This window comes from Palaemon carinicauda, chromosome 23, assembly GCF_036898095.1.
Source record: "Palaemon carinicauda isolate YSFRI2023 chromosome 23, ASM3689809v2, whole genome shotgun sequence".
In the NCBI taxonomy this organism is placed as follows: domain Eukaryota; kingdom Metazoa; phylum Arthropoda; class Malacostraca; order Decapoda; family Palaemonidae; genus Palaemon; species Palaemon carinicauda.
Window position 1 is genome coordinate 89702732 of NC_090747.1, and position 27184 is coordinate 89729915.

Here is a 27184-nt window from a genome sequence, read left to right on the forward strand (position 1 = left end):
AGAGCAAGGTGCTAGTGAGGTGCAGGTACTCCTTATCGTTGAGTGCCGACACACTCAGATACTGAGTCCCCAGGCAAAAAGCCAAAAGCCAGTAATGGCTGGGAATTACCACCTTACCTAAGGGTTGAGTCATCCATATTAAATAGCGTGGTTTGTATTTCAGTTACGGAACAAATGACAAATTCGTAGGTAATTTGTATTTTTCCTAACTATACAAACCTTAGCTATTTAATCAAACTTGCCCGCCAGTCCTGTCCCCCCGTGAAGTCCTACCTCTAAGCAAAGTGAACTCAGCAGGTGTGTGTGAGGGGGGGGGGGGGGTAGCAGCTACCCCTCCCTACCCCCGCTAACTAATGGTGGGGTAGTAAACCCTTGTTAAAATTCTAATGGCTCGTCATTTCAGCTACGCCGAAGAAAGTAATTACCCATATTAAATAGCTAAGGTTTGTATAGTTAGGAAAAATACAAATTACCTACGAATTTGTCATGTATATAATTTTTTCTGAAAATCAGTAATTTTATATGTGTCAGCAATTGATTATAATGAAAACTCTCTCTGCTCAGTGTATAGTTATTGTTGCTCATGTGAAAGTAAAATATATTCCTGAAATAATGAGCCATGCGGCTTACAAGCGCAGCTCAACATGTACCGCTTGCCAGAACATAGGAGCAGTGATGTAATGTTAATTGAGCAAAATGTTTTTAGGTGAAGAGTTATGGTTACCTTTTTAATTTTTTTTCAATATTTTAGGACCGAACCAGATAGCATCACCTACATACAGCGCAGATTTCAAGTAATTTTAGCAAGGTAAGATTGCTTTACCCCTCTTTTTATATTGTATAGTAATGTTTTGCAGAACAGTACCTTAGGCCAGTCACTGTTTTGGAAGTTCATAAAATCATAAAAAATTACATAGACTAAAATTGTGCAAAAAGCTTATTCTCATATTGCAGCTGTTTATGATTCCCTAAGAATAGTGCCTTTAACTGTTGACTAGGACATTTTCTTATTACTGTACTGTCATTCCCTGTAATGATTTCCTACCTTACATCAAGAAATTGGTTTGTAATAAATGGCAACAGCACTGGGATAGTCAAGATGGCAATAAAATGAGGGAAGTAACAAATATCATATCACCTTGGAGGTATGACATGGTAACCTGAAAATGGGAGACGACTCTTTGTCGTCTCCGTATTGGTCACACATGGTTGACACACGAGTTTCTGCTGAAGGGCCAACACCAACCGTATTGTGAGGACTGTTTAGTACCTTTAACAGTGAGGCATTTGTTGACCGAATGCCCTAATTTTTAAATATTTAACTTAGCCGGTGAATATATAATAGCTGACGTCTCCGGCGGCTCGACAGAAAAACACAAAAACTCGCGAGCGATCGCTATGAAGGTTGCGGGTGTGCCCACCAGCGCCAACTATCGGCCAGATACCGCATATACATGTAAACAGCTCCAGTTCTTCTCTGTCGGTCTGATCGACAAGTTGATTCCATTACTCGCTGTTAACCTGGAGTTTTTTCAACAGTCTTGGTGAAGTACTTCTTTTTGGTTTGAGCTTTCGCAGTGCAGGTGTTTTATCTTCAATTTAAACTCTTGAACTCTTTTTTTGGATAGATTTAATTGTTGATGACTTTGGATTGTTTTTGGACTTTCTTTGACTTTTCAAAATGGCTGACCCTTCTCCAATTCCTAAATTTCGTAAATGTAATGCTAGGGATTGTAACAAACGTCTTCCAAAGGCCTCTCTCGACCCACATACTGTGTGTTCTAATTGTCGGGGTAAAACCTGTCAATTAGGAGATCGGTGTGATGAGTGCGTGGTACTTTCGGAATTCGACTGGCTAGAGTTTGATAAGTATTCTCGTAAGCTAGAGAGAGATAGGGTGAGGAGAAGTTCCTCTAGATTGTTAGAATTTTCCTCCTCCCATGCCCCTGAACCTAATCCTTCCCCAGTAGTAGTTGTGCCTGAACCCTCTACTAGCACTCATGAACCATCAATGCGGGATATGTTACGTGCCATTCAAGCTTTGGGTGAGAGAGTTGAATCGTTAGCTACGGACCGTAATCAACTCATGGCGGATGTAAAAGAGTTAAAGTGTCAGAGTGCCACATTAGAAAATCGTGGGGAGAAAGTGATTAGTGCGCAAAGTGTTATCAGTGTTGCGACCAAGGGTTCGTCTGTTCGTGCCTGTCGTTCGTCTAGTCCGAGACCTCTTGCAAGCTCCCATGCCCCAGGGAGAAGTAATGTCGTAGGACTTATGGGTTCGAGAGGCTTTAACCAACGAACAGACGTTCCCTCTATGGTTTCAGGCGTGTCTCGTCAAGACCGCCCCTACCATAAGACGAGCGAGGCGATTTTCTCCTCGTCATCCGAAGACTTCTCGCGTAAGAAACCGTGGAGCAAGGTTTCGAGACCCTTAAAGCGAAAGTCAGTCCCTTCAGGACAGGTCCAGCGTCCTGGTTGTAGCCATTGGGACAGCTCTGACCCTGTGCAGTCATCGGAAGACTGCTCGCCGCCTAAACAGAAGCGTAACACAGGCTCCGAGAGTCTTAGTGTAGGCAATGTTTTGCAGTCACAGACGTTACCCTCGTCTCGAACCTCACCCATTCCTGTTGATCCTAAATGGGTTGTACTGCAAGATATGCAGAATAAGCTTGCCTCTCTTATGGAGGACTATACTGCTGAGCAGGTTCACGATGATCCTCGCCGCTTAGCTGATCGAGATCCTGGCCGTCAGCCGCCCAAACGAGCCTTTGCTCGTCCTGTTGACGTTGACGTTACAAAGTCACATCAGTCATGTGTCGTAGAGCCTCACTCGATGCAGTCCCGTGTTGACTTTCAGCTGCTTGTGGACGTTCAGCCGCTGCCGCATGCTCGTGTTGACGTTCAGGACGTTCGCCAACCAGCGAAGTTGACTTGTTTTGACGGTGAGCATCAAGCACCGCAGTCAAGAGTTGTTTTGACTGCTCAGTCTAGGCAGTCAAGGCAGTCTCGAGTTGACGTCGAGCGTCCTCCCGCTCCTGTTGTTGTTGCTAGTCAGTCCGTTAAGCAGTTACATGACGTAGCGTCCTGGACTGCTACTGATGCTCCTGTGCGTGTGGACTCTGCTTGTCAAGCATTGCCACCAAGGCAGGTCTCTCCCTTGCTTGAGACTCATCAGTTGTCGGACGAGGCTCCTTCAGATGAGGACGTTGCTGATCCTCATCCTGATGATAATCCTTCAGATGTAGATGAATCTAAGGCTGTTCCTCCTTCGATGGATTTTAAGAAGATCATGATGATTTTCAAGGATCTTTTTCCAGATCACTTTGTTGCTGTTGCTCCTCGTTCGCCTCCGTCTGAGTTTGCTCTAGGCTTAGCTGCTACCAAGCCTGCCTTTACTAAGCTAGTGCTTTCTCGCTCTTCTAAGAGGGCTTTACGTCTTCTAGGCGACTGGTTGGATACCAGGAGGAGTTTGGGGAAGACGGCCTTTGCCTTCCCACCTTCTAAGCTTGCTTCTAGATCGAGCGTCTGGTATGACACGGGAGAAGTTCTCGGCTTGGGAGTCCCTGCCTCTGCCCAGGGTGACTTCTCAAGCCTCGTAGACTCTCCCCGTCGCCTGGCCATGAGACGCTCGAAGATTTGTTGGTCCTCCTCGGACCTTGACCATCTACTTAAAGGCGTATACAGGGCCTTTGAAGTTTTTAACTTTCTTGATTGGTCATTAGGAGCATTAAGTAGGAAGATCTCGTCTGCCGACCAAGATGTATCCTTACTTATCATGTCCTGTATGGACAAAGCCATCCGCGATGGCTCCAATGAGCTCGCCTCCACCTTTACGTCGGGAGTCTTGAAGAAGAGAGAAACCCTTTGCTCTTTCCTTTCAGCAGGAGTTACTCCCTGTCGGAGATCGGAACTGCTCTTTGCTCCCTTATCAGCGGCCTTGTTTCCACAACAGCTGGTTAAGGATATAGCTGCTTCGCTTGTGCAGAAGGACACACATGACCTGATGGCGTCCTCTGCTCGCAAAGGGGCTCCTTCTTCATCCTTTGCTGTGAGACCCAGGATCGAGACTCCTGCGTCTAGATTTATCCCGCCCTTTCGTGGCAGAGCTCCCAGCAGGGGAAGCTCTCGTGCCGAGGGAAAGAGAGGTAAGAAGAGAGGAGCCAAGTCCTCCCGTGGCAGAGTCTGACTGCCCACAGCCTCAGACAGCGGTAGGTGCCAGATTGAACAGCTTCTGGCAGGCCTGGGAGAAGAGGGGTGCAGACCAAGAGTCTGTTCTGTTGCTCAAAGAGGGGTACAAAATACCGTTTGCACGCAAACCTCCTCTAGTAACAACTCCCATAGACCTCTCTCCCAGGTACCGAGAGGAGTCAAAGAGACAAGCCCTAAATCAAGAAGTGTCTCTGTTGCTAGAGAAGGGAGCGGTGGTGAAAGTCTCGGACCTTCAATCACCGGGGTTTTACAACCGTCTCTTCCTAGTCCCAAAGCATACAGGAGGTTGGAGGCCGGTGCTAGACGTCAGTGCGCTCAACATTTTTGTTACGAAAACAAAATTCACGATGGAGACCACGAAGTCCGTCTTAGCAGCGGTCAGAGAGGGAGACTGGATGGTCTCTCTCGACCTACGAGATGCGTACTTCCACATTCCTATACACCCGGATTCCCAACCGTTTCTGAGGTTTGTTTACAGGAATGTGGTGTACCAGTTTCGAGCCCTGTGCTTTGGCCTCAGTCCTGCTCCTCTCGTGTTTACGCGGCTCATGAGGAATGTGGCAAAATTCCTTCATCTATCGGGAATCCGAGCCTCCCTGTACTTGGACGACTGGCTTCTCAGAGCATCGTCCAGTCATCGCTGTCTGCAGGATCTACATTGGACGTTGGGTCTGGCCAAGGAGTTGGGACTTTTGGTCAACTTAGAAAAGTCCCAACTGATCCCATCCCAGACTATTCTATATTTGGGGATGGAGATTCGCAGTCCAGTTTTTCGGGCTTTTCCGTCTGCCACCCGAATAGAACAAGCCCTGCTCAAAGTCCAACTAATGCTGAAAAGAGAACGTTCAGTCAGGAGTTGGATGAGTCTCGTAGGGACTCTCTCATCCCTGGGGCAGTTTGTCTCGCTAGGGAGACTACACCTTCGGCCTCTCCAGTTCCATCTAGCCTCTCACTGGAACAAGGGCAAGACTTTAGAGACGGTATCAATCCCAGTCTCCGAACCAGTAAAAGCATGCCTGAACTGGTGGGACAGCAATATCAGTCTGAGAGAGGGACTGTCCCTAGCAGTCAAGAACCCAAACCACGTGTTGTTCTCAGACGCGTCGGATTTGGGTTGGGGTGCGACCCTGGACGGTCGGGAATGCTCGGGTCTGTGGACCTCAGTTCAGAAGAGCATGCACATCAACGGCAAGGAGCTATTAGCAGTCCACTTGGCCTTGATGAAATTCGAAAGCATTCTTCGAAACAAAGTGGTAGAGGTCAACTCAGACAACACCACAGCTTTGGCGTACATCTTCAAGCAAGGAGGCACTCACTCCCACACGCTGTACGTGATCGCAAGGGACCTTCTCATATGGTAAAAAATCGAGGCATCTCCCTGTTGACGAGATTCATCCAGGGGGACTTGAACGTCTTGGCAGACTGTCTCAGTCGGAGGGGTCAGGTGATACCCACGGAATGGACCCTCCACAAGGACGTGTGCAAGAGTCTTTGGGCGACTTGGGGTCAACCCACCATAGACCTCTTTGCCACCTCGTTGACCAAAAGGTTACCGATCTATTGCTCACCAGTCCCAGATCCAGAGGCGATCCACATAGACGCGTTTCTACTGGACTGGTCTCACCTGGACTTATATGCATTCCCACCATTCAAGATAGTCAACAAGGTACTGCAGAAGTTCGCCTCTCACGAAGGGACAAGGTTGACGTTGGTTGCTCCCCTCTGGCCCGCGAGAGAGTGGTTCACCGAGGTACTTCAATGGCTGGTAGACATTCCAAGGAGTCTTCCTCTAAGGGTAGATCTCTTACGTCAGCCCCACGTAAAGAATGTTCATCAAAGCCTCCCCGCGCTTCGTCTGACTGCCTTCAGACTATCGAAAGACTCTCAAGAGCTCGAGGCTTTTCGAAGGAGGCAGCCAGTGCGATTGCGAGAGCTAGGAGAGCTTCTACCATCAGAGTATACCAGTCGAAGTGGGAAGTCTTTCGAGACTGGTGCAAGTCAGCATCTGTGTCCTCTTCCAGTACCTCTGTAGCCCAAATCGCAGATTTTCTTTTACATCTGAGAAATGTTCGCTCCCTCTCAGCACCAACTATTAAGGGCTACAGGAGCATTTTGGCTTCGGTCTTTCGACATAGAGGCTTAGATCTTTACAACAATAAAGATCTCCAAGATCTCCTTAAGTCTTTCGAGACCTCTAAGGAACGTCGTGTGGCAACTCCTGGATGGAACTTAGACGTGGTCCTAAGGTTCCTGATGTCAGACAGGTTTGAGCCATTACATTCAGCCTCCCTGAAGGATCTCACCCTCAAGACGCTTTTCCTAGTGTGCTTGGCTTCGGCTAAAAGGGTCAGTGAAATTCATGCCTTCAGTAAGAACATCGGCTTTTCCACAGAGAAAGCCCCATGTTCACTTCAACTAGGTTTCCTAGCCAAAAATGAACTGCCTTCTCGTCCTTGGCCTAAGTCTTTTGATATACCTTGCCTGTCAGAGATCGTAGGCAACGAACTTGAAAGAGTACTGTGTCCAGTTAGAGCTCTTAAGTTCTACTTAGCTCGTACTAAGTCCTTACGAGGTGGATCTGAGGCCTTATGGTGCTCAGTTAAGAAACCATCTTTACCTATGTCAAAGAATGCTTTGTCGTATTTTATCAGATTTTTAATCCGAGAGGCTCATTCTCACTTGAATGAAAAAGACCGATGCTTGCTTAAAGTTAAGACGCACGAAGTAAGAGCTATAGCAACTTCCGTGGCCTTTAAGCAAAATAGATCTCTGCGAAGTATTATGGACGCGACCTTTTGGAGAAGCAAGTTGGTATTCGCGTCATTTTACTTAAAAGATGTCCAGACTCTTTATGAGGACTGCTACACACTGGGTCCATTCGTTGCAGCGAGTGCAGTAGTGGGTGAGGGTTCTACCACTACATTCCCTTAATTCCAATATCCTTTTAATCTGTCTCTTGAAATGTTTTTAATCTTGTTTTTGGGTTGTACGGAAGACTAAGAAGCCTTTCACATCCTGGTTGATTTGGCAGGTGGTCAAATGTCATTTCTTGAGAGCGCCCAGATTAGGGGTTTGATGAGGTCCTGTTGTATGGGTTGCCGCCCTTGATACTTCAGCTCCTGGGAGTCTTTCAGCATCCTAAGAGGATGGCTGGGCTTCGTGAGGAAGACAGACTAACAAGGCAGAGTAATCGTCTAAGTCAACTTTCTTACCAGTACCTATATATATTTGGGTTTTGTTATGATATAACTGTCAAAAACTCTAAGCATATACGCTGTAAACTGTATTAATACTGGTCTCTACCCACCACCATGGGTGTGAATCAGCTATTATATATTCACCGGCTAAGTTAAATATTTAAAAATGATATTTTGATTATAAAATAAATTTTTGAATATACTTACCCGGTGAATATATAAATCAAAGGCCCCCCCTTCCTCCCCGATAGAGACCCAGCGGGATGAGAAGAACTGGAGCTGTTTACATGTATATGCGGTATCTGGCCGATAGTTGGCGCTGGTGGGCACACCCGCAACCTTCATAGCGATCGCTCGCGAGTTTTTGTGTTTTTCTGTCGAGCCGCCGGAGACGTCAGCTATTATATATTCACCGGGTAAGTATATTCAAAAATTTATTTTATAATCAAAATATCATTTTACTAACTTAAGAAATAGATATTTGTTTGAGGCTAGAGGTGAGGATGGCAGGTTCATCCTTGCCAAGATTCTTGGACATGATGTGTCCTACTATGCGAGCGGAATTTTTAGATTTATTTCAGAAGCAGCTCTTCTGAAAACTATTTAACTATTGTAATGACTTCTTAACTTTTATGGTTTTAATTTTATTCTCTTTTATTTTTCATATATTATAAATGATATCGGCGTCAATGACCTTAGATGTCAGGATGCCAGAAAACTTTCAATCAATCAATCAATCAATCATGTTGGTCTTGGTTTAAAATATTAAAATTAAATAAAACATGTCACTACAGATGTGTAATTTGGATGCATTAGAAACTTTACAACACTATTGCCTTAAAATTCCCATTAGTCAAAAAATTGAGTTTTTGTTACAAATATATAAAGCTGGTATTAATTTTGAAATTTATTTAATCACTGCACATGAAGGCATTAAAAGAAATGAGGATGCTGGTAATATAGCTAAAGCTACTATTACTATGGGATAATTAAATGTATCTGTTCATGCTAGTGATTTGTTAATGTTGTATCTGTAAAAACATTCCATGCTCTTAGTCTTCATTCTGTACCTGCAAAGAATTATCTAAAATAAAGTGGCATTCCATAGAACATGTGATTTTAGCATCAGGAACATTAGGCCAGAAGCTAGTGTGTAGCCAGTCGTGATGATTAATAGGTTTGCTATCATCATAAGACAAAAGACTGTTATTAGCTTAAGTCGAGGCTTTGTCATTTTCTTTCCTAGCTGAAAGTTTTTGAAACACCGGGGGACTTTAAAATAATGGAGTGATGATCTACCATGCCCTCTGGGGTGTGTAGATTGTAAACTAGCCATAGCTTTAACATTATTAAATTACGGAGGAATACTCTCATGCGTCAAAATAGCCGTGCGTTTTGTGACATCAGTAGGCTTGGGGTTGACAACTTGTATAGACCTGTTGGTCTGCCCAAGATACGTAGGAGTTACCATCACGCGTTGGGATGGCGGCGCATACAGTGAAATCATCAGGCTTAGATACAGCGGCGGGTTCAGACTTGTTATTCTGAACGTTCAGCCTAGCTGAATTGTTAAAAGCTGAGAGTCTGGGTAAAGCAGGATTTGCTATACTGTACTTGACTTCATAGCATTATTAGGCTTGGAAAAAAATGCTTATTAAGAGCAGCCTGGCATTGCCAAGTCTTGAGGAGGGACACAGCCGAAGTGGTCCGACTACTCTCGTAATAAAGATATATGTCCACTGATGTATCCAGAGAACTCTTTTGAGGAGATCTCTGCTGAAGACCCCTTGGTGTACGAGGCAGGCCTTGCTCATTATTTCGAGCTAGAGACTGGTAATAAGGGACTTTCAATAAGGCTGCTTCAGTATGGTGACGGGAACGGGGACATACTTTCATAGCTCTAATTGGAGACATATGCCACAGGGGAAAGATCTTATCTGTATAACCTAACATATATAGATCTCCACTCAACGCACTCATGAGGGCTGGAGGGAGATCTAGTCATAACAGAGTAATCAGACACTGATGGAATATCTATAGGATCTGGCTCAAGGAGCACAGCAGCCGTAGTCAGAGATTTCGCTACAAGAACTGGTTTTAGTTCATATTGTACATGAACTGGGTGACAAAATATTAAAATTGTGATGGCCATGGTCATCCGTGACTGGAGCCTCCGTGGGTTCCTGACACAAAGGTCCTTGAGGGGGGATAACGTTCACTGCAGAACTGATCTTTTATTCTTGTCATTGCCGACAGAAGTCTTAGGAGAACAATCTCACTTAGATTGTTTCTTGCGGTGAGAATGATCTCTCTCCCACTGGGAGGATGAGTAAACCCTACAATACTTGCATTATAATTCCACAGAATATTGTTTACCTCTACAAGAAGGACAAACCGGGTGTGGATCTACTTCTCCCCGGCTTATACAGTAAATGCACCACAGGGGCAACCATCACTGCCAGGGCAGAAACGTAACAAATTCGACACAATAGTCAGAGGCACACACTCGTAATCTTGCAAATGGTGACAGAACGCAAGTGATAGTGAATATGAAAAACACAAGCACTATAAGGGTACGGTGAGGGCAATGCGGATGTCTGATAGCAGAGATGAAGTTGGGTAAGTCTTACTCACTTCACGACCATGAGTGTTGTGAGGAAGCACTATGAACAAGCGTTATGCATCATGCGCAGCAGTTGCCTAGTAATGAAGTATGATGCAATCAAACCAATCTTCTTTCGATTGTCTGGTCGCAGAGAAAACGAGACTAGAGTAACCCATGTAAATGACTCGGGACGTTTGTATCCACGTAGGAATAAAAAAAATTTAAAAGGCTGCTAGTTTTTGTCCAAAAAATAAAAATGAGAGTTAGCAGCTGAAGCAGACAGGACCCGTTGTATTTCTGAAAAATAAATTTGCAATCAATAATCACATCTAGAATTTTAAATGTTTCAGTTGATGAAACTCATTGAAAATATCTAGATGTTGAGTCACTGTCCTCAACCTACTTACAGTCATAGGTAGTAGGTTGACCAGGGCACCAGCCACCCGTTGAGATACTACCGCTAGAGTTATTGGGTCCTTTGACTGGCCAGACAGTATTACATTGTATCCTCTCTTATTACGGTTCACTTTCCCTTTGCCTACACATACACCGAATAGTCTGGCCTATTCTATTAAAGATTCTCCTCTGTCCTCATACACCTGACAACACTGAGATTACCAAACAATTCTTCTTCACCCAAGGGTTAATTACTACACTTGAATTGTTCAGTGGCTACTTTCTTCTCGGTAAGGGTAGAAGAGATTCTTTAGCTATGGTAAACAGCTCTTCTAGGAGGACACTCCAAAATCAAACCGTTGTTCTCTAGTTTTGGGTAGTGCCATAGCTTCTGTACCGTGGTCTTCCACTGTCTTGGGTTATGGTTCTCTTGCTTGAGGGTTTACTCGGGTGCACTATTCTGTCTAATTTCTCTTCTTGTTTTGTTAAAGCCTTTATAGTTTATATAAGAAATATTTATTTTAATGTTGTTGCTGCTCTTGAAATATTTTATTTTTCCTTGTTTCCTTTCCTCACTGGGCTATTTTTTCTGATGGTGCCCCTGGGATTATAGTATCCTCCTTTTCAGTTGTAGCTTAGCAAGTAACAATAATGATAAAAATAATAAAACCTTCCCTTTACAAATCTATCAACCACCCACATGAGGCTATAAAATGGGATTTGGTGGTTTTATCATCATATTTCTTCATAACAATGTTACGAAAATATAATTTATTGCCAATGTTTTACAGTTTCTTTAAATAGAAAATCTAGGGTCATAGTTAATGATTATAGGTCAAGAAAATATGCATCTCATTTGTACAAAATATAATTCTATAAATTCAATCTAGTGTAACTAGGTTTAAGAATTACTTGCACTTACAAGGCAATTAATGTTATCTACAAAAATAAGAGTAAAACTAAACTAACGAAACACTCTTACAAACAAGTTTCAATAAGAAGTAATAGCTTGAACTTAATTCGTATCTCAGCTTTTACATCAAAATACATGAAGACAGAATACCAGTTTTTAAAAGATATAAAGTGCCCTTGTGAACAGATCTGATGACAACCTTTACACTTTAAACTGCCAATATCTCATCTTAAAAAATAAAAGTTATATTCAGCTTAATGTATTAAGTCCCCACGAATACTGTTGACATTCCTAAAAGCAGCCTATGGGCCTTCCTAATCACTTTTCTTAATAACATTTAACTACAAAACCATTCTCCTAAACTAGTCCCAGAGTTAGTTTATAAATTGCTTGTACCTAAGTGAACATTACTAACTTCAGCTCCCCTCATGAATCCATTGCAGTAAACCAAAGGTAAAATGAACCTTAATATGGATTACCTGTACTCAAATGTATATCATAATAGCAATAAAGTACATTTATATGACAGCAGCCAATATCTTAATGTTTGACTTCTGATCTCAAGCAAGGTCATGACTTATTGCACAGTATTTATTTGAGTAAATGTTAAATTATCTTGTGGTTTTTTCTTCAACATATATTAAATTAATTTTTCCTTAGATTTTTAAAATTTAATAATTTTGTTTATACAATTTACCGTTTCAATAATATCTTCTTTTTTTTTAAATAAGTATGATTAAGTTCCTTGAACTGAACAATTATTTAAGCTTCAACACCAAGATGCAACAAGTATTTGATAATTTTGGTTTACATACAGCAGAAAAAATAGTAAATATTTGACCTTATGAGGGTTGACAAAATAAATTCACAATCCATACAATAGCATAAGTATCAAAAACCTATGGCTGCATCCTAATGGCTCCATCAACACGTATCACTTCTCCATTCATCATTGGGTTAGTTATGATGGCCTGAACCAGCTGAGCATACTCGTCTGGGTTTCCTAGACGCTTGGGGAATGGGACAGTAGAAGCCAAATAGTGCTGTACCTTTTCAGGTAAAGCTTGAAGTAATGGTGTTAGGAACAAACCTGAAAATATATTGATGGTTAAAATACGATTTTGAGAAGCTCATTACATTTTTATATGGCAGACATATGACTCCTTTATAAGGCAGAAGTTTTTTTGCTGTAAAAATAAAATTAGCACAGAATTAAACCTTAATGTTGAGCTCATATAAAATGCAGAGTAAAAAAATAAGACAACTCTTAATGACCTAACAGATATACACCTGTCATCATCATATCAATTAACTATTCTTTTAAACCTACGACTCGTGTATAAAAAAAAACGCTTCAAAATATCACAAATTCTTACCTGGAGCAATTGTACAGACTCGGATTCCCATAGGGGCTAAATCCCTGGCGATGGGAAGTGTCATACCGACAATTCCTCCTTTACTTGCTGAGTAAGCTGCTTGCCCAATTTGGCCATCAAAAGCTGCCACGCTGGCTGTGTTGACAATCACTCCACGTTGGCCATCTGCATTCGGTTCATTTTCACCAATAAGACCAACAGACAGGCGAATAACATTAAACGTTCCACATAAATTCACCTGTTAGTAAAGAAAAAAAAATTAACAAATTAAAATGCATGAGCTGCTTATGCATAACTAAGTATATAGTACTGGATTTCAATATTAAATCCATTTTTTTATGTAAAAGCTGTAGAATACAAGGAAAGGATTAATAATTCCAGTTGTTTATCGTAGTTTAACAAGAAGAATATAACTAATTAAACACTAAAACAAGGTAGTGTATCATATGGGCAGTTCTAAGATTGCGAACAAGATCCATAATCCTTCTGACTTCCATTGTTGGTTGAAACAACTATAATAGTTAAATATTTAAGTCAAATGTTGTCTGTTGTATATTTTCACCTTTCTATCCCTTTCAGATACTAAAGCAGCACTTCAAAGTAATTAAAACTATGCCATCTTAAATGTAATACAGTACTGTACATAATACAGTGCATATGCCATCTTAAATGTAATACAGTACTGTACATAATACAGTGCACATCAATAATACGATATAGTAATGATAAAAACAGCTTCGCCCATTTCTTGGGCTATCTTTTCCTGTTATTCGACTAGGTTATCCTAGGCTAACAAAAGCTGGGTTAGGTGACAACTTGTACCGGCATAGCCCAGACTAGCTTAGCTCTTTCAAACCCATGTTAACATACTGTACAATTTTCTCTACATTCATTAAATTGTTCTTTAACTATAGTTACATAAACAGATTTGCATTACAGACAAATAGTATATCCAAGAAGAGAGAGACCTTCAAGGAAAAAAAATAGTGTTTATCACTTTATCTAATCTATTCTTGACTTTAATACCCTAGCAGATAACCTACCCAATCAGGCTTATCTAACATGAGAGGAAGTTACCATAGTGGTTAATGCTGAATCTTTATATAAAGTTTCACCTTTCATCCATTGTATGTACATTACATTGGTTATTAAAGGTAAATAAATTCCCACTGTGTATGTTTTTCATACCTCTGACTATGGTTTTCAAGAGTATAAATTGAAGTGTCCTCAACCCCTACCCTGAACAAGGTGTCTGATTGATGGCATTCATTTGGTTTTTCTTGCCTGTACTTGATCTATTTGTTCTGTGGGATTCTGACCCAAGTTCATCAACATACTCAAAGTGGAGTCTTAACTAGCACATCGTATACGATAAGTATCGTCTCCTTTTCCCTTTTTTCTTGTAACACGGTATTTTCTGCACTTCACTTTCCACTTTTATACATTACTAAGAGAGTTGTAAGATCTCTATCCTCTTCTCTACTTGCCCTATCATAGTGTGACAGGTTTCTTCTTTTCTTCAATTTCCCTTTGTAAATCCTGGTTCCAGGTTAGAACCCTTTGTATGCACCTGATGAAACGGTGGTAGAGGTCGCACCAGGTTCTCGATTGCTACCCAACCCTGAAGGTACTGACCTGCAGGCGTGTTCCACAAGGCTCAAAATGGCACTAGGATAAGGAACAATCCTCCACACAGTATTGAGATGATAGGATCAAGAAAGTATGGAGCATACACCCCATTGGCCCACATGCTGATGTTCGGTCCAAGAAGGACAACTCATTTCCTCACGGTGCAACAGCAGTAACCAACACCGGCTTCACTCTGACTTGACTGACTCGGAATGTACATTTTAGCAGGTAAATAATATAACACCTTCCCGAAGGATGAGAGCGATCACTATAAGTCCCATGAAACCTGTTAGTGAAAGGCCTTCCCATATGACTATCTTCCTCGTTGTTGTCTTTTCAATGAAGTGATATCCAACGAGGGGAATGGATGAGGGAGAGGAGATTGGTAGAGGAGGAAGAAAGAGTGTGAACTCTCCTTTCTCTTGTAAACTATTCTTCTTTGCTGTTTTAGAGGGGATCATGGCCTCAGCGACCAATGATGACCACTCCATGGAGGAAGAGCCAAAAGCTTCCTATGCTACAACACAAACCTCTACACCACAGGTTTTGTCATGAGGGGAGCAAGCATGAGCACTGTGAACACTGACTAACACTGCAACACAGGGATCACCATCTGAAGAACAAGGCTGGTGCCACATGGACCCGCCAAAAGAAGAATAATTTTTGCTATCAGCACACAGGTATGGGGGAATATCAAGTATGAATTGGGTAACTCCCTCCCAAGGGGAAAACTACCATGAAGTAGGACAAATTACGCTAGAGTTCATCATCTTCCTGATGGGTAGGGTAAAAGCATTACTACAAAGGAGAAGGGCTGATAACAGTCACTCTTCTGAAATTACTCAACAGATATTTTGAAAATTTGTATCCTCATAGGAACTAAATTCATTTCACCAAGTGTTTCCACTTACAGGTGAGTGTACCCACAAAAAAAAAAACATAATACTTATATAAGAAAAGATCTAAGAGTTAATACTTAAGTACGAAAAGATCTAAGAGTTAAGATTAAGTAAGAAAAGATTTAAGAGTTGAAAGAAAAGTGGCTATTCTTTGATAAACATGGAAGCATGCTTCTCCCTTGCACCACCTGTTGTTAACCAACTACTTTTTTAATGATTCAGTGCCTGTTCCAACGCTACTGAAGATACACACCAATTATAAAGGACAAAAGGTTGTTAAATGAGCTAAAAAATAAAAAAATAAAATAAAAAAAAAGATGAAATGTTTGTACATACAGTACACTGCAAGAAAAATGTTTTTTTAGATTTTGGGGCTGGTTTCCTTTTACAGGTTACATCTGACCTTACTAAAACACTAACCCCACATACTTTTACTAAAACACTAACCCCACATACTTTTCTCTGGACTTAGGGCCAGCTGTAGGAAAGGAGAAAAATTTAGTTTGTTCAGTATTGTCCTATATGTAGAGAAAGAGGAGTGTGCATATAAAATGGTATGCAGAAGGGAAGTGTGGTAACAAGATAAAGGGGTCTTGCAATTCTTAGAGATGCCCCATTTCCCATAGTGGTTGTTCTGTATCTCAGTGGACAAGAGGGTACATTGCCCAATCTCCTATTATAGTGTTATAAAGTGTTCCGAATACAAAAGTTGACAAAGCTTGATATAAGAGATTCACTTACTGTTTGAACTCGTGCAAAGTCTTCCAAGGAATGAGCAAGATTCTTCTTTGGGTTGTAAGTCTTCACAGCCACTGCAATACCAGCACAATTGACTACATTATCCAGTCGACCAAATGTATCCTTGCACATACCTAGTGCATTTTCTACATCAGTTGGTGATGACACCTGGAAAAAATAATTAACAAGACATAGATAAACATCACTGCACCATAAAATTATGCAAAATATTCCTATTGATTACCTAAGGAGTGTAAAACTTTTTTGGACATCATTTACAAATACCACAATGAAACTTGACATAATAAAAGAAAAAAATGTTTTAGAATGCTTATGAAATGGAATAGTACTCCTATTAACACTTTACATTGCTGTAAGTTATCAAGTTGGGAAAAGTTATGTGGCTGCTACAAGGTATGCCCATCCTGGTCTTTCACCCATTCATCAATACCACTTCTTAATAATCACTCTTAATCAAAATTTCTCAACTCCTTTAGAATTTGTAATACTAAGCATCTCCTCTCTTATAAAAAAAAAAAATTAAATACCAATTAATTTTATCCACAGCAGAGGTTAACCATTTGGACACAAATGATAGAATTAGAACACTTATTTCTCAAATAAATGGTCTGAAGAAACTTCTGACAAATTTTTAACCAAGTTGAAATTACTGAAGTCTACTGCAATGAGACGTACACATCGTTACTTTTACATTAGGTTCAACCGTGAGACATACGTTGACTCCTGTAAGTTTTTCTTCCAAACCTCCAAAATTACTTTAAAAATTCAACTTGTATAGAGGTAAGCTTAATGCAAGAGGTCAAAGTAATGACATAAAACAAGTACCGTAATAACCCATGTACTTACATCAGTAGGAGCAAATACGGCCTTTCCTCCTAACCCTTCAGCAACATTAGCTCCCTGCGAAGTTGATAGGTCACATATGACGGCACGGCCACCTTCACGAATAACTCTCTCTACAGTAGCGCGCCCCAGGCCTGAAGCTCCGCCGGTAACCAGTGTTACTGCACCCTTTAAAAAAAAGAATGGTAAAATAGTACATATACATATACAGTATACACATACACAAAGATTGACTGTACTTTTAATATTTACCATATGCACACACAAATTCAGATTTCTAAAGGTTTAAAGGCCACTCATGAATGGCAGAGGCAAGGGACAGTGCCCTAGAGACTAACCATATTACATATGATTAGCGCCCAAGCCCCCTCTCCACCCAAGTTAGGACCGAGGAGGGCCAGGCAATGGCTGCTGAGGACTCGGTAGATAGACCTATAGGCTCCCCCAAACCCCCCGTCCTTAGCTCATAAGAACAGTGAGGTTGTAGTGACCAAAGGAACTAAAGAGTTTGAGCGGGACTCAAACCCGTCTGGCAATCACCAGGTAAGGACGCTACCACCAGGCCACCATAATTTGGACAAACTTCCTTAATTCAAAGGAAAAATTACATCATACTATTTGCCTAAATGCTAATAGTTTTGTTAAAATAACATCTATTGATGTGTGGGTTCCATAAGGAGGAATGGAAGCCGAGCCGGTTAACAGCTTGTATGGTAAATTTAACGAAACCTTTATGTGTGAAACTACTGTAACCCTAATAAAAGCATTTTATTACACCTACAACAAAAACTAATAAACTTCTGATTACAGTGAACCCTCGTTTATCGCGGTAGATAGGTTCCAGTCGCGGCCGCGATAGGTGAAAATCCGCGAAGTAGTGACACCATATTTACCTATTTATTCAACATGTATATTCAGACTTTTAAAACCTTCCCTTGTACGTAGTACTGTTAACAAACTACCCTTTAATGTACGGAACACTTAATGCATGTACTACAGTACCCTAAACTAAAACAGGCACAAATATTAAAGGTGATTTTATATCATGCATTTCCTAAACATGCTAAAAAGCACGATAAAAAATGGCAACCAATGTTTTGTTTACATTTATCTCTGATCATAATGTAGAAACAAACTGGAGGTAGAGCTTTGCTTATTACCCAGACATATTTCCCATACTTTTCCCTTAGAACTACATCACATCTTCCTACTTTAGATATATATATATATATATATATATATATATATATATATATATATATATATATATATATATATATATATATATGTATATATATATATATATATATGTATATATATATATATATATGCGTAAAAATCACAGGAAAACGTGATGCTCAGATGCAGAAGAACCACAGGGAAAATGAAAATACAGAATATACACTTGAGTCCTGACTAGTTTCGTGATACTTCCTCAGAGGACTGATTTATTGAGAGAGGTTTCTTACAATTTATAGGGAAAGCAAAAGTACGAACATACATATAGAGATTTAGAGAACAATGACACTCCCTTACCCGCTACCTGGGTTTGACTCAGGTGTGCGTAGGAGGAGTCCGAAAGCTCGTTAGACACCTGCTAAAAAGGGTCATTTCTAGTGGCGGGTACATTCTTGTTTTCTTCTTATTTTACTTTCATTACAGTTATTTATATGTCAATGCGGTAGCCTTATCTATATAAATACATAAGCAAAACATACACAAAAATACAAATATATATACATATATATACATACATACATATACACATACATATACATATATATATATACATATATATATATATATATATATATATATATATATATATATATATATATATATATATATATATATATATATATATATATATATACACATACACACATATACATATACATACATACACACACATACATATACATATACATACACATACACATATACATATATATACATACATACAGATACAAATACATATACATATACATAAATACTTACACATACACATACATATACATACACATACACATATACTGTACATATATATACACACATATATACATGTATACATATATACACATACATACCTATGCATATATACATTTATATGTATACAACATTAATATCATAAACATATAATCATGTATATATCAATACTTATATCTAGCATAACACTATATAGTGCCAATATACTTATGCATACTATATAAAATAATTGTTTACTTTAATGAATGGTAGCTTAGGTCTAAATATTAATTTCACACCGACGTTAATTATTCACAATACATTCAATTCTACATTAAGTGGTTAATGTTTTTTTATATAGTTTACAAATCTCTTTACATATAAAGGCGTCGAGTTTATACATTCCATGACCAATATTCAAGTTGTTTTCAAAGGTTTCTTTTATGAAACTGGACTCTATGATGTTTCTTTCTACTAAGTTATTTGAATGAACCAATTTCTTTGCACCTGACCAATTAATAGGGTGATTTTTATCTCTAACGTGGGCAAAGAGTGCATTATTATCTTGAGCATACCTGACACTTTTCTTATGTTGTTCAATTCTCTTTTCTAGGGCTTTACCAGTTTGACCAATATAGTATTTTTCACAAGCATTGCATGGAATACGATATACACATCCCTTGGTAATGTCAGGAGAATTCTTTATTAAGGCTGTTTTTATTGTATTTTTACTCTTAAATGCTACATTTACATTGAAGCTTTTTAACAGTTGGGGAATTTCTTTAAATGAATCACAATAAGGTAGTACAAGTAAATTTTGTGTGTTATAGTTTTTTCTGTTATCATTACCGAAAAAAGTCTTTTTTGCTGTTCTTAGGGCATCATCTAATACAATTTCAGGATACTTTAGTTTTTTACCTATTGCTCTAATACCATTTATTTCGTCATCAATATATTCAGGGCTGCAGACTCGGAATGCTCTTAAAAACATAGAAGTAAATACAGATTTCTTAACTTTGTTGCCTTGGTTTGAGTAATAATGGACATATGCCGAGATATTCGTTGGCTTTCTGTATACACTGAACTTGAGACTATTATTACATCTATGTATGCGACAATCCAAAAAAGGTAGGGTACAATTATTCTCCAGCTCCATAGTGAAATTTATTGATGGTACCAAACTATTCAATCTAAGAAGAAAGTTATCTAAATTTTCATTTCCTGGCCACACACATATTATGTCGTCAATATATTGAAACCATTTTACATTATTAGGTATGATGTTATTTACGATTCTGCTTTCAAAAAATTCCATATATAGATTGCTCAATACTGGGGATAAAGGGTTTCCCATAGAACCACATCCGGGAACTTATGAAGAAGTACTTGTAAGCTTATAATTAGTTTAAAAAAACCACCTGACAAATACTTCATTGTAAATGCACAGAAAGCTCCCAAACCATGGGAAACAACGCATGTGCAATAAGTCCCCTTCAGTCTCTCAGATGTAAACAATGAACATCGGAGTGAAAAACATACTTCACATTTTAAAAGACCGACACGTAAGTTATGCCCCAGCCCCTATTAAACGTATAGATAAAAATACTGGGGGTGTATGTATGATAGTGGCCATCTATATGTATTATTATGTCTAACCTAGAGTACGCTAGTAAAAGGTAGGTAAGGACAAGGCTTGTAGGTTAGGTTAGGAAGGAAAGGGTAGGTTAGTTGATGTCCATTTTAAATTGATGCGAGAAGAACTGGCCGCCGATATACAAAGGCTCCAAATACTGAACTAGCCAGCACTCTTCCATTTCTTATAGCGAATTCCAGTTTCGCTAGTACTTAAAGTATCATATATTTACCAGACATCATAAGCAAAGTAAGGATAAACACTTACGGTTAGGTAGAGAAAAACATGAGACATCAATGTTTACTAGTGTAGGTGTACGAATAAATATTTACCGTTAATTCACTAGGTAAACAATATCTTTATCCATTTGCTACTCGAAAGATACTGTGCTATACTGCAATCTATTCAACATAAGAACACTGCATCATAAGTGTGGGTGCAAAGGAGAAATCTTGTCAGTTAGTAAGGACACTGTTCCCTATGTTGGGTTAGAAAGGACTGTGGGGTTTTGGTGTTAACTTGGAGTATTCTAATGGGAAAGATTTATATCACCACTTATGCCTAGGTTATGAACTCTATGAGACTGCATTTTGTACAGTATCATTAATTATTGTTACCTTTTTAATTCAGCCTAGGTTTTTATGAACAAATGTAATTTTGAGATTTATTTTTTAAATGTTACCCTGTCTGGAACTATAATACCATTTTTTTGTTTCCATTATAGCGAAAGCTTCCAGGTAACCTTGCTCTCAAAATTGAATTATTATATGTAAATATGTGATAGATTAATTGAGGCTTATAAAATCCGGCTGTGGTCATTCAAGATTACGGTAGGCTTAACCTCTAGCTTATAAGACCGGTTCAAGAGCAAAACGGTAGTACTTCGATTGCAAGCAGCTTGTTAAATAACGTTATAACCAATGACATGAAAAAAAAAATAATTAACTTGAAAAGAAAAACTAAAATGAACATGAGAAAATACCTTCAGCATTTTCCTGACTGTTGAGAACTTGGGATCGTAAAAAGGTTGGGCAACTTGGGGGCTAAAATCGTCAAGTGCAGCGCCGGAGACCTAAAATCCGGTTGGGATCTTCAGGAAGAAGATAATCATCACTAGATATTTTCATTACGCATCGTATTATTTTAGATAATTTCGTACTTTATAATCAACAACTTTGAACACTTCAATAATATTACTGTGTTACATTTTACAATCTATTATATCTGATTAAGTGGATTCCTTGGAAACGGAACTGTAATATTTGGAGTTGTTTTTGATAATGTATCACCGAAGGTAACATTAAATAAAGCCTGTAAGCTACGTGTGTGGTTATTTTCTATAACTTATGTTTTACCCGGTATTTTATATGGTAATGCCATTATTATTTCGCTGAATAAAGTAATTCGTTATTCATTTCGTGATTACGTGACACTAAAAAATTGCAGCTTAAGGCTGCTGTTTATAATGTAGGTGACAGCTTATACTGTATTATTATTATTATTATTATTATTATTATTATTATTATTATTATTATTATTATTATTATTATTCAAGCTACAACCCTAGTTGGAAAAGTAAGATGCTATAAGCCCTAGGGCTCCAACAGGGAAAAATAGAATTCGTTGTTTATCCTCAGAATTGTCGTGAAAACTTAATTTATAGTTTCTGTTCATTGCATTGTGGTTTAAACAGCATTGGTCATTTGCAAACTAGAGTTTCTAAACTCTTGTGTCGCTGAATAGTGATGGTAAAATATTCCTTTTCTCTGTTTGATAGTTTGTAGGCTATTGTATATTAAGGAATAACCCGTTTAGTATTTCTATCTACTGTATTTTTCTGTTGTTCACCGTATTTTTTAGATTATTGAAATTTTTATGGGTCATCGCCTGTCACTTCTTTACATTATCAATAATATATATAATATTTATATAGGAGAGAGAGAGAGAGAGAGAGAGAGAGAGAGAGAGAGAGAGAGAGAGAGAGAGAGAGAGAGAGAGAGAGAGAGAGAGAGAGAGAGAGTTGGCCAGGACACCAGCCACCTAAAGAGTTATTGGAATTGGATCCTTTCACTGGTTAGAAAGTACTATATACTGTACATTGGATCACTCTTTGGTTACGGATCATGCTTTTCCTTGAATACACATACACCGTTTAGACTGACCTATTCTTTACACTTCTGTTCTCATACACCTGACAACACAGAGATTACCTAACAATTCTTCGCTCTATGGGTTAACTACCGCAATGTAATTGTTCAGTGGCTACTTTCCTCTTGCAAAGGTAGAAGAGACTCTTTAGCTATGGTAAGCACCTCTGCTAGAAGACGGCCTCTCCAAAATCAAACCATTGTTCTCTAGTCTTGGGTAGTACCATAGCCTCTGTACCATGGCCTTCCACTGTCTTTGGTTAGCGCTCTCTTTCTTGAGGGTACATTCGCGCATGCTTCTCTACCTTGTTTCTCTTTTTCTTGTTTATATAAGAAAGATCCAATTTAATGTTGTTACTGTTCCTTAAATATTTTATATGATTTGATCATTACTTCTCTTGTAGTTTATTTTGTTCCTTATTAGCTTTCCTTACTGGGCTATTTTTCCCTGTTGGAGCCCTTGGGATTATAGCATCCTGCTTTTCAACCTAGGGTTATAGCTTAGCTTGTTATATATATATATATATATATATATATATATATATATATATGTATATATATATTTATACTTACTGTATATATGTTTATATATAGATACTTACTATATATATATATATATATATATATATATATATATATATATACTATATATATACATTGTATATATATATATACTATATATATATATATATATATATATATATATATATATATATATATATATATATATATATATATATATTATATAGTATATATATCTATGGAAATGGAAGGTTGTTAAAAGGAGAGGAGGCAAGGAAAAGATGGGCAGAATATTTTGAAAGTTTACTGAATGTTGAGGAAAATAGGGAGGCAGATATAATTGCTGTTGCAGGTGTTGAGGTGCCAGTGATGGGAGATGAGAATGAGAGAGAGATTACAATAGATGAAGTGAAGAGAGCACTAGATGAAACGAGAGTAGGAAAAGCGTCTGGTATGGATGGTGTGAGAGCTGAGATGTTGAAGGAAGGGGGTGTGACTGTACTTGAATGGTTGGTGAGATTGTTTAATATGTGTTTTGTGTTGTCAATGGTACCAGTAGATTGGGTTTGTGCATGTATTGTACCACTATATAAGGGTAAGGGAGATGTGCATGAGTGTTGTAATTCAAGAGGTATTAGTTTGTTAAGTGTAGTTGGAAAAGTGTATGGTAGAGTAATGATTAATTGGATCAAGGATAAAACAGAGAATGCAATCTTAGAAATACAGGGTGTTTTTAGAAGAGGTAGGGGTTGTATGAATCAGCTTTTTATAGTAAGGCAGATATGCGAGAAATATTTAGCAAAAGGTAAGGAGGTGTATGTTGCGTTTATGGATCTGGAGAAAGCGTATGATAGAGTTGATAGGGAAGCAATGTGAAATGTGATGAGGTTATATGGAGTTGGTGGAAGGTTGTTGCAAGCAGTGAAAAGTTTCTACAAAGGTAGTAAAGCATGTGTTAGGATAGGAATGAAGTGAGTGATTGGTTTCCGGTGAGAGTGGGGCTGAGACAGGGATGTGTGATGTCACCGTGGTTGTTTAACTTGTATGTTGATGGAGTGGTGAGAGAGGTGAATGCTCGAGTGCTTGGACGAGGATTAAAACTGGTAGACGAGAATGACCATGAATGGGAGGTAAATCAGTTGTTGTTTGCGGATGATACTGTACTGGTTGCAGACACAGAAGAGAAGCTTGGCCGATTAGTGACAGAATTTGGAAGAGTGTGTGAGAGAAGGAAGTTGAGAGTTAATGTGGGTAAGAGTTAGGTTATGAGATGTACGAGAAGGGAAGGTGGTGCAAGGTTGAATGTCATGTTGAATGGAGAGTTACTTGAGGAGGTGGATCTGTTTAAGTACTTGGGGTCTGTTGTTGCAGCAAATGGTGGAGTGGAAGCAGATGTACGTCAGAGAGTGAATGAAGGTTGCAAAGTGTTGGGGGCAGTTAAGGGAGTAGTAAAAAATAGAGGGTTGGGCATGAATATAAAGAGAGTTCTATATGAGAAAGTGATTGTACCAACTGTGATGTATGGATCGGAGTTGTTGGGAATGAAACTGATGGAGAGACAGAAATTGAATGCGTTTGAGATGAAGTGTCTAAGGAGTATGGCTGGTGTATCTCGAGTAGATAGGGTGAGGAACGAAGTGGTGAGAGTGAGAACAGGTGTAAGGAATGAGTTAGCAGCTAGAGTGGATATGAATGTGTTGAGGTGGTTTGGCCATGTTGAGAGAATGGAAAATGGCTGTCTGCTAAAGAAGGTGATGAATGCAAGAGTTGATGGGAGAAGTACAATAGGAAGGCCAAGGTTTGGGTGGATGGATGGAGTGAAGGAAGCTCTGGATGATAGGAGGATAGATGTGAGAGAGGCAAGAGAGCGTGCTTGAAATAGGAATGAATGGCGAGCGATTGTGACGCAGTTCCGGTAGGCCCTGCTGCTTCCTCCGATGCCTTAGATGACTGCGGAGGTAGCAGCAGTAGGGGATTCAGCATTATGAAGCTTCATCTGTGGTGGATAACGGGGGAGGGTGGGCTGTGGCACCCTAGCAGTACCAGCTGAACCCGGTTGAGTCCCTTGTCAGGCTGGGAGGAACGTAGAGAGTAGAGGTCCCCTTTTTTGTTTTGTTTCATTTGTTGATGTCGGCTACCCCCCAAAATTGGGGGAAGTGCCTTGGTATATGTATGTATGTATGTATGTATATCCATATATATATATATATATATATATATATATATATATATACTGTATATATATATATATATATATATATATATATATATATATATGTATATATATATATATATATATATATATATATTTATATACACACATGTATATATATTCAAATAAGCCATATATATTTTTGATACATTAATGTCTGGATTCTCTTAAAGACCTCGGGATCAGAGCCCCAGGCGAAATCACACAAAGACAAGGGTTCGATTCCCGGTCGGTCACAAGCTCTTGTCTTTGTGTGATTTCGCCTGGGGCTCTGATCCTGAGGTCGTAAAGAGAATCCAGACATTAATGTATCAAAAATACATATGGCTTATTTGAATATGAAAAACACGTCTAAATACAAAATTTATCATATATATATATATATATATATATATATATATATATATATATATATATATATATATTTATATATACTGTATATATATACTGTATATATATATATGTGTGTGTGTGTGTTATATATATACACTGTGTGTATGTATATACAGTATATATATATATATATATATATATATATATATATATATATATATATATATACAGTATTACCTGTATACAAGTTTAATATGCTCCAGGAACAAGCTCATAACCTTTCCTAAAAAGAAATAAAGGTAATATACCTGATGCATTCTACATGTCCATAAATACAAACATATACTAATATTTGATGGTTTGTAATGTTACATAAATAGCAAGTTATAACCTTTAACATTAAAAAAATGAATAAAGATCAACTATCCACAATAGAAAATGAAAATATTGACTAAGTAACTTGCACTTTACCTTTGAGAAGAGTCGTACCTGGCGTACGGGGACTCCAAAACAGATTGGAGGGCGGGGGGGGGGGGGGGGGTTACTGATTGAAGGGAGATGCTCCCTCCCTGAGAACTTTTCCAAAGAGTTACCTCTCTTAAATAGCGTTCACTATCACTAACAGCATCACTTAATTATCGCTTTTTGGATGCTTGGTCATCTTTTACACTCAACGTTCAATTTTGACATGGAACCCATCTTTAGTGGACGGCTTTGTCCTTTTCTTTAAAATTTCATGTAAATACAACATTGATTTATCAGTATTATTAAATATATTCAGTTCCAGCTTTGATGAAACTGCATCATTTTGTAAATTTTCAGGTTTTCCCTCATTCCTAACACCACCTCCTCAGTTGAAATATCTGTTCTCTTGATACTGCCTCCTATTTAGCTCTGTCATTGCCTTATTATAAATAGTGTTTTCGATAAACATACCACATTCTAAATGGTTCTCATAGGTCCAGATAAATAGATAACCAGATAAACAGATATCTTTCAATGTCAAGTTCACATTGCCGTTGATCTGTCTATTAAGGCGCGATTAGATTGGAGAGTTTTTTTTCCGAGAGTTGCTCACAGACAGCTGCTCTATGGAATGAAAACAGGCTGTTGAGTACTCTCCGAGATTTTCTCTCTATTCTCGCGAGTGTTTCTCATCTCTCGCGCATGCTACAGTCTAAACACTCTAGACAGCACGCTCGTAGAGCTAGGTTGTAGCTCTCCACTCTATCCAGTCAATATTCAGATCTCTGAAAGTTTTCGTTACTCTCGCGAGAGAACATGTGCCAAAAAAGTGGAATAAAGACCAAACAATTGCATTAATTCAGCAATACGAGAAATTTCCTGCACTGTGGAATGTGACTTTGCCTGAGTACAGAAACAGAAAGCTGAAAATTAATAAAATTAAAGGAATAGCTGAGAACTTGGGAATTAGCAAAAAAGAAATTACAAGGAAATGGCACAATCTCCGGAGTCTAATGTGTACTGAAGCTAGAAAATTAAAGAAGAAAAAAATGGGAGTAGAGCTGAAGAAATAATTAGTGTA

The 27184-nt window shown here is 38.8% G+C and overlaps 2 protein-coding genes across 2 annotated transcripts in view; one reads left to right on the forward strand and one right to left on the reverse strand.

The window, feature by feature from the left end:
• The first annotated feature begins 741 nt into the window (after window positions 1–741).
• The window catches only part of LOC137617218 (transmembrane protein 177), a 193386-nt gene continuing 166943 nt past the window's right edge, over window positions 742–27184 (forward strand). The window contains exon 1 of the mRNA XM_068347154.1: window positions 742–808. The gene's annotated coding sequence lies outside the window, so the exon portion shown is untranslated. The remainder of the gene's footprint in view (window positions 809–27184) is intronic.
• scu (scully) lies at window positions 11260–21551 on the reverse strand. Its single transcript, XM_068347149.1, has 5 exons — window positions 21407–21551; window positions 16830–16994; window positions 15966–16130; window positions 12697–12934; window positions 11260–12410 (listed from the first exon to the last, which is right to left on the reverse strand). The coding sequence occupies exons 1-5, from the start codon at window positions 21413–21415 to the stop codon at window positions 12220–12222; spliced, it is 768 nt and encodes a 255-aa protein (XP_068203250.1). The 5' UTR covers window positions 21416–21551; the 3' UTR covers window positions 11260–12219.

Bases quoted from the DNA above. Each gene is read 5' to 3' on its own strand.
- scu (XM_068347149.1), bottom strand. The intron at 16,131-16,829 runs GTAAGTACATGG...TATTTTTTCCAG, and splicing joins CCGTATTTGCTCCTACTGAT to GTGTCATCACCAACTGATGT. The intron at 12,411-12,696 runs GTAAGAATTTGT...ATATATTTTCAG, and splicing joins AGTCTGTACAATTGCTCCAG to GTTTGTTCCTAACACCATTA.